The sequence below is a fragment of the Branchiostoma belcheri genome, unplaced genomic scaffold (genome assembly GCF_001625305.1).
Source record: "Branchiostoma belcheri isolate BF01 breed outbred unplaced genomic scaffold, Haploidv18h27 scaffold22, whole genome shotgun sequence".
Lineage (NCBI taxonomy): Eukaryota > Metazoa > Chordata > Leptocardii > Amphioxiformes > Branchiostomatidae > Branchiostoma > Branchiostoma belcheri.
Genome location: NW_017803713.1, coordinates 2,499,755 through 2,513,210, shown reverse-complemented (window position 1 = coordinate 2,513,210; position 13,456 = coordinate 2,499,755). Strand labels below are relative to the sequence as shown.

Genomic DNA, 13,456 nt, shown 5'->3' with positions numbered 1-13,456 from the left:
CCCGTGAAAAGAACTTGAAAATCGACCCCTTCTTCATGGGCCCTTCTTCATGCTTTACAAATTTCCTGGGTAGCACTGAATGCTGGGAAATCCGAAAACTCTGTTTTTCACCGAATTTTACCGAAAATTGGACGAAAAAGCCGAAATTACTCTGCCGAAGGACTTCGTCCCACATCGGGCAACAAGTTTCGCGGGTCTCACCATATTTGGTAAATCAGCTACGTAGGCCTTCGCGTCTTGCCATATTAGGTAAATCATTACGTAATGCCTTCGCGTCTTCACCTGGGGACGAGAGCAGCTTGTTCCCAGGATGTTCAGTAAAGAAAACAATATGGCTGCCATGCGCCCAGCGCGATGCCGACACACAAGAAACTTCGGAGATACGCAGTGCAAACATGATATATCGGTATTGTCCAGGTGCAAAATTGCACATTTAAAATATTTTTAGGTGCAAATCTTGAAAATTATGTGCAATTTGCACATTGCACCTTTGTATTTCGAACCCTGGGTAGGCAAGCTACCATTGTAGAGGCCAAGGTCAAGTTTAAAAATGGGACTCGTGGGGGGGTCCCCTATGTCGCTGCAGTGGACCTTTTGTGTTAGATATATAATGATCTTCCCCCACCAACCTCTGCTTTGATTCAGATGGGGGACAGCCAGAGGGACAGCTGGTCTCCCCATCTGGGATCAACTGCTTACAATTAAGGGGCTGTCCTATAACTACTGTTGGGGGGGGGGCATGCATCAGGCCATTCCCTTAATTGTAAAGCCAGACCAAGTAATATTCTAGTATTAAAAAACATTTGTTTATCTAGAACAATGTCCCTCTGACGAAGGCATGAGATCTCCGACCTCTAGTTACTATTGGCCCATTGCTCAACCAATACAATTTCATTACATTTAGCCTACCTGTACATTGTCCTACATGTAACTGTCTGCATGTCATAAAAGTTTTATTGTCCCACCTCTACCTGTACATACTTTATTAAGAATGCAACATGCTTGAGATGTAGTAGCCCGGTAGCAATAAGGCTGGTGGTGGCTACCAATGGAAAGTAGTTACATAGTCTTACCTGTGCATGTTCTCCCATCTCCCACATATCCCTGCTTACACACACAGCTGTATCCGTCCCCAGAACCAGCTGCAATGCAGTCAGCATTCACATCGCAGTCGTTTGTCAAACACTGACGAACCTCCTTATCTGGGTCCACAGGCCCTGGGTTAGGCCCAGGATTAGGTCCTGGGTTAGGTCCCAGGGTAGGTTCTGGGCTAATGCCTGTAGCAGTAAAAAGATTAAGATTAGGTCAGAACATTTCATTTTCTTCGATAATTTTGGTCTATCTTGCAAAATATTTTCTTCACAATTAAGTTTTAAACCCTCACCTGTGCAGAAGATGCCATTGCCGACGAATCCGGGGAGACACTCGCAGGTGTGCTCTCCTGTCGCCATGTTGGGGATGCACTTGGCATTGGGGCTACAGTCAGGATAGGAACAGGGATCGGCTGGGGGAGAGGTTAATGAGATAACATCAGTTCAGTGGTCTTAATCAAGTTAATGCAATAAATTGTCTGTCAGTGCTGCCACCCCATCCAACACCTCAAAACATTCGAACAGAAAAAAATTAACCAACAAAATCGCTGACAAACCCAGATGCAATCACAAGCACATACTATCCTTGATTCATGTTTACTTTAGTATTTTGAATCCATAATATCTCTTTACTTCGATGTTTGCAGCAATCTTTTTGTTTAATTTGTCTGTAAGCCCTGACAGTATTTCCTGGCGATTTAAAAATGTATTGTTTCCTACTATCATTCTTCATGCACCTCATTTTTATAAGTTAGGCCTATATAGCAGAATTTGGTACAAGTACATACGAATTGGGTTGCAGTAGTATCCATCGCCTTGGAAACCCTGACGACACCTGCAGCTGAAGGACCCAGGCTGGCTGATGCAGTCAGCATTAATGTCACAAGGTTGGAATATGCACATATTTGGAACTGGAAGGGGAAACAGAAATTTTAGAGCTATAGAACTATTCGCTGATTCAAGTGAACATGATTTAGCCATGGTCAAATCATCCATGTCAAAACCAATGGATTAGGGGCTCACTAGCCTGTATCACATAGATGAACAACCATACAAGTTAACAAGTGTCAATTGTTAAGCTCACATCCAAAACACAAGACAGTTGTACCTACCCATAAAGAGGCACCAAGCTACTACAGATCAGGGTCTATATGGCGAGGGACAAGACTAGACAGACAACAGCAACAGGTTTGAAATAAGATGGAGATAGGAGAAAAGGAAAAGCAGAAGCAGAGAAGAGACTACCTCCACTGGGATGGATGACTGGTGATGGTTTTTGTCCAGTCAATTGTAGAAGTAGAAAGAAAAGAGTGGCAAAGGAAACTGGGACAAAGTTAACAACAAACATGTTGGGACACAGGATAGAATCAAGGAAGAAAGAGAAGAAAGAGGGTCAGATCTTGATAGGCAAGACAGAGAAAAGAGAATTGTCACTCCAAATTTAGTAAGGCAACAGAAATTAGGATTTTCCAGGCAACTTTTCATGTCAAATAAAAATACTAAGAGTGAAGTAGAAGTGTAGGGATTTCAACAATGAGACCTTGGAATTGAGGAGTGACTTTCTAATTCCAAGTGACAGGTGACCTAGAAACAACACGTTAGAGAGAAAATAGGGTGAAGGGCAAAGGCACAATATACAATAAGGACTTAAGCTGGCCATACTTGTGCAGGTGACTCCGTCTCCTGTGAAGGGTGGCTTGCACTCACACCTGAAGGTCGTGCCCTCTCGGATGCAGTTTGCATTTTGGTCACAGTTGTTGGTATCACAAGGGTCCACCTCTGCTTACACAGAAAAATAAAAAACATGTGAGATCCAAAACATACAACATAGGATTGCAGTTATAACACAACTACAAGTGGCTTCCAAAGTACATGTAACTTACAGTCTGAAAAGGATATAGTCAGATTGCTATAAATTCTATTAATAAACTTTAAGAATCCCAGAATGAAATATCTAGAGGATGTTACCGTGTCATCATTCCTAAAATTATTCACATTACATGTAGTTGCTAAGCTAAGATGAGCTAAGACCTATCTAGGCTTTTTGATATGATGGAAATCTATTTTTAAGATATTTTTAAAGATATTTTTAAACTACATGTATCCTGTTCAATGTCAAACCAACAGATCAACCATCAGTGGTAGATGAAAAAGTTCCCAGACAGAGATAAATAGTTTACCTGAACATGAGAATCCTGAGCCTTGATATCCTGGCTTGCAGGAACATCTGTAGGAATCTCCAGCCGGCACACAGTTGGCGTTGAGGTCACACTGGTTGTTCTGGCAGGGGTCATTGACTACAACCGAGGACAAAAAATAAGTTTCTACTGTTTGAGAATTCTGACCAATCTGTTACTAGTGTTGGTGACTGTTGCTCTAGTACATCCTACTGCAGTATTCATTGTCTTAAGCATTTTCAATTCACCTCAGTGGTTCACTGCCTTATTTCAAGAATATTGATTTCTTGGTGGCAACAAACATATGGCTATTACACACAAACACACATGCTGAAACTAAAACATTCAAATGCAGAAGTGAAGATGTTTTTGTTTTCTTTCCTGTATGCCCACTGCAACATCTAGTAATCAACCCCTAGAGGAAAAAATACTCACCTCTACAGGTGAAACCATTGCCCAGAAACCCAGCGTTGCAGACACACTGATAGCCAATCGGGCTGCTGGCATCCTCCACACAGCGAGCATTACGGTCACAAGCATTGTTAAGGCATGGGTTTTGTCCTAGTAAGGAGTAACAACAAAATTACTGTGATGAACTACATATGAAAAACCAATGGCATTGTAATCAAACCATTGGGAATTTTTTAAACCTTGAACTATTATAAGAACTGCTACAGGGGGACTCTGCATAATCAGGTACATGTGGGAATAGTGTAATACACTATATTCACATATAATGTAATACAAGTACACAATGAGGAAAATAAGTCAGAAAGAAAACTTTTAAGTATTTGACTTACGTAGGCAGGTCTTGCCGTCTGCTAGAAGCGTAAAACCAGAGTTACAGATGCAGGTGAAAGGTGTTCCCTGTGGCAAACACTGCCCATTGATCGGGTCACAGTCGTTGTTTGCACATGGGTCTACTGGAGCAATCCCTGAACGCACAAATAAAGTAGTGATGTTAAATCTAAGCTGCATGAACATAGTTCTCTTACACTTCAAGTAAATATTTAACAACATGAAAACGGAAGGAAGGGAGAAACGCTGTATTCTTTCAGCACAGTCAATCACTAAAATAGTAATAGGTGTGTGAATAGGATAGCGAACAGACAAGCTAAGATGCAAGGAGAAAGGGATGGGCTTGGAGCAAGTAACTTACGGGTACAGCTTCTTCCATTGCCACTGTGCCCAGGGTTACACTCACACATGTATGTGCGGCCCTGGGGGACACAGTGTCCGTTGACCAAGTCACAATCATTTATCCTGCAAGAGTCAATGGCTAAAGGATGGGACACAGAAGGTGGGTGTATTGGAAGTTACTTTCAAGACAGAAGCAATGCAGCATAGAATTGAGAAGCAGCTATGTTGTGAATCCTGTTAATGAAGTTTAGGCATCGCTGTTAGGCATCGCTGCTTCTATATCAATACAATATTTAAATATTCTCCTTGCTTAATTGTCAACCAAAATCAGCTGGCATATATCTATTGTATTGCTCTTGACCACAAAGAGGGACAGTTCAAATATTAATGCAGAGAGCTATGAACTACTGAATTATCAAACACAAGAAATTCATATCAACATTGCTTCCAACAATGGCAAACAAATAAGGAACAAGGGCAAAACTTGAACAGAGACAACTGGCCGAGTACATACACAGATGAAAATAATTAACTTACTGGTACAAGTTCTCCCGTCACCCTGGAAACCATCCTTACATTCGCAGGTGTAACTAGTGCCTTGTGGGATACATCTGCCATTGGGGTCACAGTCATTGTTCTCGCATGGGTCTGCTGGAGCAATTGCTGCAAAAAACATAAATATGCTGGTTTCTTTGTATGACCTGCATGATATATATGTGCATGATGTACATGTAGTATGGTAAGTCTTAAGCAGAATCTGTGCAGAAAAAAGGCCGTTCCTTGAAAAGTAGAGAGAATGGATCTTCAAACAAGAAGGGGGATAGGACTGAGAGATACTGAGCACAATATCGAAAATATCTAATATCTAAAGAAAGAGACTATTTAGGGAAAGAGAAAAGACTTAAGATAGTAGCAACTTTATTGTGAGTCTTATCCGAGTAACTTACCAGTACATGTCCTCCCATCGCCCTGGAACCCAGGGTTGCACTGGCAGGTGTAAGTATCGCCTTGTGGGATACATCTGCCATTCTCCGAGCAGTCATTGTTCAGACATGGGTCCTGTCCTGGATGAAAAAATATCCAAATAAAAAGATTAAGGCTATGGTAAATATACATCGTTCTCAGATGAATATTTTCATACATTAAGACATCTGTTTTGTATCACTGGTGAGTTAATGAAATAACCTCGGCAAGTTGGAAACTTAACTTCTTTTAAAAGATTTGCAACATCAAAAAAATTATTCTTGCAGTTGCTAACATACACTTGATGCTATTACTATGTCAGTTTTGGGGTCTCGGTACACATTTGACTCACATAAGAGGAAAGGGCCATCTGAAGCGATAATTTTCTAACTCACGTAAACAAGTCCTTCCATCTCCTTGAAAGCCTGGGTTACACTGGCAGGTGTAGGTGTTTCCTTGTGAAATACATTGGCCATTGGTAGCATCACAGTCGTTATTTAGGCATGGGTCCTGACCTGGATGTCAAAACTTATTTGTTATTTCACTAAGATTGAAAGAATACAGCATATATCATTATACATGTACTAACATTATAGATGATTTCAGGCTATCAGTACAATACTTCAAGAAAGCATTCTCTTTTCAAGCTACAGTGAAGGAAACTGAATTTGTATGAAGTTGTGCATGAAAGGTAATGCATAGTTACTAGAAATACATTCTACTTAATAGATAATTGTAGCCGTAAATGGACTTACGTAAGCATGTTATGCCATCTCCCTGAAAACCAGGGTTACACCGGCAGGTGAAGGATATGCCGCCTCCAGGGGAATAGGCAGGTAAGCAATTGCCATTAACAGGGTCACAGTTGTTGTTCTCACAAGGATTGATTTCTAAACAAAGGAAAGAAAAATATGTTCAGTTAGCCCTGTTCTACACACAAAAAAATCATCACTACTGCAGCTATCTTGGTGTGACCTGTGTCCATTATCAAGCAGCAAAAAGAATGATTGAAAATGATCTTGTTCCAAATAAGATGCTGACTGCCCCTCTTGACCAATTTTTTTGACACTTTTCTCCCTGCCATAACAGCCAAGTGATGTATATTACAAAAAGCATTGGAAGACCAAATCTATGTTGCCTGTAAAGATTTTGTTGGACAGGAATCAACCTAACACCTTTCTGCTGTTTTCCTTGGTTGTCCATCCAAACAAAGGTATCTTGCAGGATATCCATACAGAAGCACAAAATAACTGCACAGAAGCAGCAGCATCAACACTAGAATTAATTAAGCACTGTCAGGAAGTCCTCTGTTCAGCTCCAAGCAAGTGAGCAGGTGGCAAAGCTAGTAAAAAGCTATTGCCAGCTGTGGGAGAACTTCATGAGAACTTACGAGCACAATTCCTGCCATCTGGCAACAACCGAAACCCTGGTCTACAGGTACACCTGAAGTTTCTTCCCTCAGGGATACACTGTCCATTGATTGGATCGCAAGGGTTCGGCATACAAGGGTTAGCTACTGGTGCAACAATTGCTGCAAGAGGATGACATATGAATCAGAGACCATGTAAATACTGTATAGGAACTATTAGGGTGTAAATGAAAGTACAAAATCAGTGTTGTAGTACATCTACTAGTAGCTTATTCTACTCATTTTTGACTTGCAACATGGGTCAAAAGACCCTTATTTTTCACTTTTGATATGAGGGAATATAGACTGTGGAATGGTCACCATTTGGACAAATAGACATTGATGTACTTTGGTGAAAACTGGACTAGCAGAAAGCTTACATGAATGATCTTAATCTAGGTTGGTAAAAGAAAAGGGTTTACTTAAAGTGAGACAAAAAAGCAAAAAGGAGCTGTAAACTTTTCTTGTCTGGCTGGAGGCAGCACACGTCATTACCAGCAGTTGAAATAGAATGTCAGGAACAAAAGTACATGTATGTGTCATTACAACAGCAGCAGTAAAGCTAGAAGGGAGCTTGCTCATCTAGATTGGAACCGGTGAATTAAAAAAAACTTTACTAGTCAGATTTTAAATCAGCTGTAGCTGTAGTATCTTCCGGCTCGCTGTAGGCAAGTGGCATACGTGAAGCCAGCACAAGGCACATGTGACTGCCAGCTGTAAGAAAGACTACATCAGAACTTACGAGTACATGTCCTGCCATCTGGCATCAACTGAAACCCTGCCCTACAGCTACACCTGAAGTTTCTTCCCTCGGGGGTACACAGGCCATTGAAAGGATCGCAGGGGTTTGGCTCACAAGGATTAAATGGTGGTGGGATAACAACAGCTGCAAAAGTATCATATACATTTTAAAAGTGCGCAAATCGTGGGAATCATCAATCTGTAAATGAAAACATCTGATGTTCAGTAGTTTCTGATTGAGCCTTTTTTTATAGTAGTAAGGTCTTATATATTTTCTATTACCCAGGAAATGAAAAGAAAAGCCACCATAGCCAACATCATGGATAATCAATCAAGATTGAGATGACCCACCGTTACAGGTCCTTCCATCTGGTGCCAACTGGAATCCCGGTCGACATTCACACCTGAAGTTGTCTCCTTCTGGGATACATCGGGCATTGGTCGGGTCACATGGGTTGGGTTGGCAGGGGTCCCTCCGCAGCTCTAAGGTTTGAACAGAAACATGTCATCAAGAAACCAACCTGGAAACTTAAAGATGGCAGTATATGTACTAACTTTATAGCACCTATGCAGCAGCTATACCTGCATCACCACAACAAAAGGAAGAGCCTCTTGCCAAGCAGGTGCTCAAGTGGATTGTCAGTACAACTCACGGGCACAAGTCCGTCCATCTCCCATGAGCTGGAACCCTGCACTACAAGTGCACCTGAACGTCAATCCTTGTGGAATGCACTGCCCACGGACCGGGTCACATGGACTGGGTAAGCAGGGATTTGGTGGGGGCAGGGCTTTACACACAAAGAGGACAGTTAGTGAAAGAGAACATGTATACATGTACATGCATCATTATTGAAGGGAAAGTAACTGGAGGTTATCCAAAACATTCAATAGTACAACATGACAGAGAAAATTGTATAGTAAATACTATTATTAGATAAACATGCTGCTGCCTGGTGCCTGTTGGCAACTTGAGTGATAGACACATGCATACAAGTCAGGTTATAAGAAACACATTCCCATCAAGACATGCTCTGAAAGACATTCCCATTCTTTTTTTTTCACAATATTGTTTTGGTAATTGCGGAATCATCATTATGTCATACTTCTGTCTATGGTCTATTGTGTTTGAAGGAAATAACTGCTGTTTTCTTTTTCATCGTACAGGAGACAAATATTCAGAAAAGCTATTTTACAGTTTAATTAATTGTTCAGGGCCAAGAACCAGACAAACCAAGAAAGAAAAACAAATTATGTTTATTATATGTTACCCGCACTTTTACCAGTTTTGTAACACTTAACAATGAACACTTACGAACACATGTTCTACTGTCTGTAGACAGCTGGAAACCTGGGTTACATTCACATCTGTATTGAAAGCCTTGTTGTGGCACACATCGACCATTGATGGGATCACAGGGGCTGGGAATACATGGGTTAAAGACTTGTCCTGAAAGACAGACATTTTTGATAGATGACACATTGAGATTAATGTTAGTTTTCCAAATTATACATTTTTAGACTAAACCCATATTTAAGGTGTTGCCTTAACATTTTTCTGCACCATTCCTAATGACATAAAAGGTGTCCATATGTTGTTGAGGTAACAATAGGGACTTACGAGTGCATGTTCTTCTGTCTGCTCCCAGCTGATATCCAGGGTTACACACACACTGGTAGGTAGAGCCTTGTGCCACACACCGGCCATTGGTGGGATCACAGGGGTTTGGAGTACATGGGTCGACTACTTGTCCTGGAAGACAAAATCTTCTGATAAGTGGCAGAATACAGTTTTCACTCCAGGTGTGGTCTCAAAAATCTGATTGAAAAGAATCTAGTCATTTTCAAGGAGTCACCAACACTTACGAGTGCAAGTTCTTCTGTCTGCTCCTAGCTGATATCCAGGGTTACACACACACTGGTAGGTAGAGCCTTGTGGCACACACCGACCATTGGTGGAATCACAGGGGTTCGGGATACATGGGTTGACTACTTGTCCTAGAAGACAAAGGCTGAGGTTAGACCACAAATTAAAAATAGTACCTTTCACTTTAATCTATTTTAAAGATAGCAAATAGAGGATTGGTAGGTCTTCTGATATGTGGCTGAATACTGGTTATGTGATAAAAAAACTATGGATTTCACTCAAGGTGTGGCCTCAAAATCTGATTGAAAAGTATCTAATCATCTTTAAGGAGTCACCAACACTTACGAGTGCATGTTCTTCTGTCTGCTCCCAGCTGATATCCAGCGTTACACACACACTGGTAGGTAGAGCCTTGTGGCACACACCGGCCATTGGTGGGATCACAGGGGTTTGGGATACATGGGTTGACTACTTGTCCTGGAAGACAAAGGCTGAGATTAGATGACACAAAATACAAGGCAGAAAAAGTGAAAAAGGTGAATCTAATTACAAATCCTTTTGTACTTCAAAAGGATTAATTATCTTCAGGTAATTCCTGAGACTTACGAGTGCATGTTCTTCTGTCTGAAGACAGTTGATAACCAGGGTTACACACACACTGGTAGGTAGAGCCTTGTGCCACACACCGGCCATTGGTGGGATCACAGGGGTTTGGGATACATGGGTTGACCGCTTGACCTGTAGCACAAATATTTTGGTTTGACCAGACAATTATAGGTCAAAAGAGATCCCATACCTTACCCATTTCTAGTCTGAAATGTTTGACACTTCAAATATTTAATGAAGAACTGTTCTTAAGCATAAGATATACAGTCTTGTTAAGCCTCAAATATTGCACCTGACTTGACAAATTGTTTTCCAAACTGTTTTCGAAGGTAACAACTAAATGACTTACGAGTGCATGTTCTTCTGTCTGCTCCTAGCTGATATCCAGCGTTACACACACACTGGTAGGTAGAGCCTTGTGGCACACACCGACCATTGGTGGGATCACAGGGGTTCGGGATACATGGGTTGACTACTTGTCCTGTAATACAGACATTTTTTGTTAGACCTCACAAAAATCGACGATGAAAGTTTCAGTCAAGTAAATCAAAAACCTTTGACTTGAAAAGGAAAGATCACATTTGCTTTGACAGTGACTAAAACTTACGAGTGCATGTTCTTCTGTCTGCTCCTAGTTGATATCCAGGGTTACACAAACACTGGTAGGTAGAACCTTGTGGCACACACCGACCATTGGTGGGATCACAGGGGTTCGGGATACATGGGTTGACTACTTGTCCTAGAAGACAAAGGTTGAGATTAGACTACACACTCAAAAAAGATTCCCACAAGTCAAATCTGATGACTTTTACAAGGACCCAATGACTTACGAGGAGTGCATGTCCTTCTGTCAGATGCTAGCTGATATCCAGGGTTACACACACACTGGTAGGTAGAGCCTTGTACCACACACCGGCCATTGGTGGGATCACAGGGGTTTGGAGTACATGGGTCGACTACTTGTCCTAGAAGACAAAAAATATTCTGATAAGTGGCAGAATACAGTTTTCACTCCTGGTGTGGTCTCAAAAATCTGATTGAAAATAGTCTAGTCATGTTCAAGGAGTCACCAACACTTACGAGTGCATGTTCTTCTGTCTGCTCCTAGCTGATAGCCAGGGTTACACACACACTGGTAGGTAGAGCCTTGTGGCACACACCGACCATTGGTGGGATCACAGGGGTTCGGGATACATGGGTTGACTACTTGTCCTGGAAGACAAAGGCTGAGATTAGACCACACATTCAAAATAGTACCTTTCACTTCAATCTATTTTAAAGATTGCAAATACTAGTAGAGGATTGGTAGGTTCTTCTGATAATTGGCTAGAATACATTTACCCATCACTCCAGGTGTGGCCTCAAAAATCTGATTGAAAAATATTGCATCATCATCAAGTAGTCACCAACACTTACGAGTGCATGTTCTTCTGTCTGAAGACAGTTGATAACCAGGGTTACACACACACTGGTAGGTAGAGCCTTGTACCACACACCGACCATTGGTGGGATCACAGGGGTTTGGAGTACATGGGTCGACTACTTGTCCTAGAAGACAAAATCTTCTGTTAAGTGGCAGAATACAGTTTTCACTCCAAATGTGGTCTCAAAAATCTGACTTAGAAGAGTCTTATCATCTTCAAGGAGTCACCAACACTTACGAGTGCATGTTCTTCTGTCTGCTCCTAGCTGATAACCAGGGTTACACACACACTGGTAGGTAGAGCCTTGTGCCACACACCGGCCATTGGTGGGATCACAGGGGTTCGGGATACATGGGTTGACTACTTGTCCTAGAAGACAAAGGTTGAGACTACACACTCAAAAAAAGAAAAAAAAAGATTCCCACAAGTCAAATCTGATGAATTTTACAAGGACCAAATGACTTACGAGGAGTACATGTTCTTCTGTCTGCTCCTAGCTGATATCCAGGGTTACACACACACTGGTAGGTAGAGCCTTGTGGCACACACCGACCATTGGTGGGATCACAGGGGTTTGGAGTACATGGGTCGACTGCTTGTCCTGCAAGGCAAAGTTGTCATTACAAATTTAAGATCTTGATTCTGAAATTAAACCCTCTAAAAATTTCAACTCAACAGTGACTACAAATAAGGAATGGGAAAATTTTTCGATTCTGTAGGGTAGTAGTATACATGTCGTCTTTGCTGTAATCGATCAAATCAATATATTTACTGAATGATCACAAAAGGAAATTTTAAAAAATGGCTCAAAACATTTTCGCGTTTGTTACACACACACAAAACAAGTTTACCGTTTGTCCTTACCATGTAATTTTATCAAATGGTAGATGGATGGAGCTGGAGAGAGCACCATACCCTATTGGAAAATGATGAACTAGTTTTCTTTGGTGCTATTCTGGGTTATGCACACTGCACTAACTACTGTTAAATCAAAATTGGTCATCAAATATATTAAAATAAACTTACGTAAGCAGGATGTGCCAGCTGGTCCTGGCTGAAAGCCAGGAGAACACTCACATCTGTATGAAGAGCCCTGCGGCAGGCAGCGACCATTTGCACCACAAGGGTTCGGAATGCATGGGTCTCTGGATAGAGCTAGAATGGTAGTAGAAAAATAATGAGTCTGATTACAAATTTAGCTTTTGGATTGTCTTTGCTATATAAGATATATGTACATGTATGTAGAAAACACACACGTACATAGTACTTATGTACATGTAGAACACACACTGCACCACCAATAAAAGCTGAGTTTGTGTCCAACTGAAATGGCCAAAGGGACAACTTTTCTCAAATATACTCTCAACAGGAGTGTAAACGTAAGCCTAATACTAACACCATTCCAGACTCTACATTGACACACAGTACAACACAGAGACAGGGGTCAGGCTCACAAGGGCCAACAGAGAGCTTAGAAGAACCAAGGTTTGCTGCCACAAAATGCTAGTTTTATGACTCCTGTGAGGGTGATTCCAAAATGGTATGCATATTCAAATTGATACAGGTCCCTGCAGTAATATGGCCTTGAAGTAGACAACACCACACTTCAGGAAGATCAAATAAAACTATTAAATATCTCCATAGTCACAACAAATGTTAAAACAATAAATTGATATTGCTATACGTACATCAAGAGCCAAAAGATATTAATCATGGCTTTTCTCGAGCAAGCATGTGCAATATAGAGATGCATGGTCATAGTGCATGTGGCATGTGTAGCCCCCTGCATGGCACAACTTACAGGTGCAGGTCAGACCGTCGCCGGTGTACCCCAGCTGACAGCGACAGGTATAACTGTTTCCCAGCGGGATGCACTCGGCCCTCTCGTGGCACCGGTTCGACTGCTCACAAGCATTAGCGGCTGAATGAAGCATGCACGCATGCAGAGTTTAGCACATCCACCATGAATAAGTATGCACTATTTCTCCATATGGCATATCAGTTTAGGTGTATATGTCAGTATGAAGTGGTTACAATGATGT

General features: G+C 41.5%; 1 protein-coding gene across 26 annotated transcripts in view; it reads right to left on the bottom strand.

Annotated features, from left to right (window-relative positions):
* The window catches only part of LOC109470172 (nidogen-1-like), a 54,035-nt gene that overhangs the window by 12,595 nt on the left and 27,984 nt on the right, over window positions 1-13,456 (bottom strand). For 9 of the 26 annotated variants that reach the window (XM_019768960.1, XM_019768955.1, XM_019768954.1 and 6 more), the window contains 30 exons: window positions 13,216-13,335; window positions 12,441-12,569; window positions 11,881-12,015; window positions 11,652-11,783; window positions 11,407-11,538; window positions 11,071-11,202; window positions 10,821-10,955; window positions 10,598-10,729; window positions 10,340-10,471; window positions 9,991-10,122; window positions 9,730-9,861; window positions 9,384-9,515; window positions 9,139-9,270; window positions 8,833-8,967; window positions 8,174-8,308; window positions 7,872-8,003; window positions 7,522-7,665; window positions 6,762-6,902; window positions 6,127-6,261; window positions 5,767-5,886; window positions 5,356-5,472; window positions 4,946-5,071; window positions 4,428-4,547; window positions 4,069-4,203; window positions 3,704-3,829; window positions 3,272-3,388; window positions 2,754-2,870; window positions 1,880-2,002; window positions 1,385-1,504; window positions 1,074-1,277 (listed from right to left, as the gene is read on the bottom strand). The exons of 1 other annotated variant lie outside the window; for it this stretch is intronic. In XM_019768960.1, the coding sequence (XP_019624519.1) occupies window positions 1,074-1,277; window positions 1,385-1,504; window positions 1,880-2,002; window positions 2,754-2,870; window positions 3,272-3,388; window positions 3,704-3,829; window positions 4,069-4,203; window positions 4,428-4,547; window positions 4,946-5,071; window positions 5,356-5,472; window positions 5,767-5,886; window positions 6,127-6,261; window positions 6,762-6,902; window positions 7,522-7,665; window positions 7,872-8,003; window positions 8,174-8,308; window positions 8,833-8,967; window positions 9,139-9,270; window positions 9,384-9,515; window positions 9,730-9,861; window positions 9,991-10,122; window positions 10,340-10,471; window positions 10,598-10,729; window positions 10,821-10,955; window positions 11,071-11,202; window positions 11,407-11,538; window positions 11,652-11,783; window positions 11,881-12,015; window positions 12,441-12,569; window positions 13,216-13,335 (3,954 nt within the window). The remainder of the gene's footprint in view (window positions 1-1,073; window positions 1,278-1,384; window positions 1,505-1,879; window positions 2,003-2,753; window positions 2,871-3,271; window positions 3,389-3,703; window positions 3,830-4,068; window positions 4,204-4,427; window positions 4,548-4,945; window positions 5,072-5,355; window positions 5,473-5,766; window positions 5,887-6,126; window positions 6,262-6,761; window positions 6,903-7,521; window positions 7,666-7,871; window positions 8,004-8,173; window positions 8,309-8,832; window positions 8,968-9,138; window positions 9,271-9,383; window positions 9,516-9,729; window positions 9,862-9,990; window positions 10,123-10,339; window positions 10,472-10,597; window positions 10,730-10,820; window positions 10,956-11,070; window positions 11,203-11,406; window positions 11,539-11,651; window positions 11,784-11,880; window positions 12,016-12,440; window positions 12,570-13,215; window positions 13,336-13,456) is intronic. 16 more of the 26 variants (XM_019768967.1, XM_019768969.1, XM_019768966.1 and 13 more) reach the window with 16 other exon arrangements.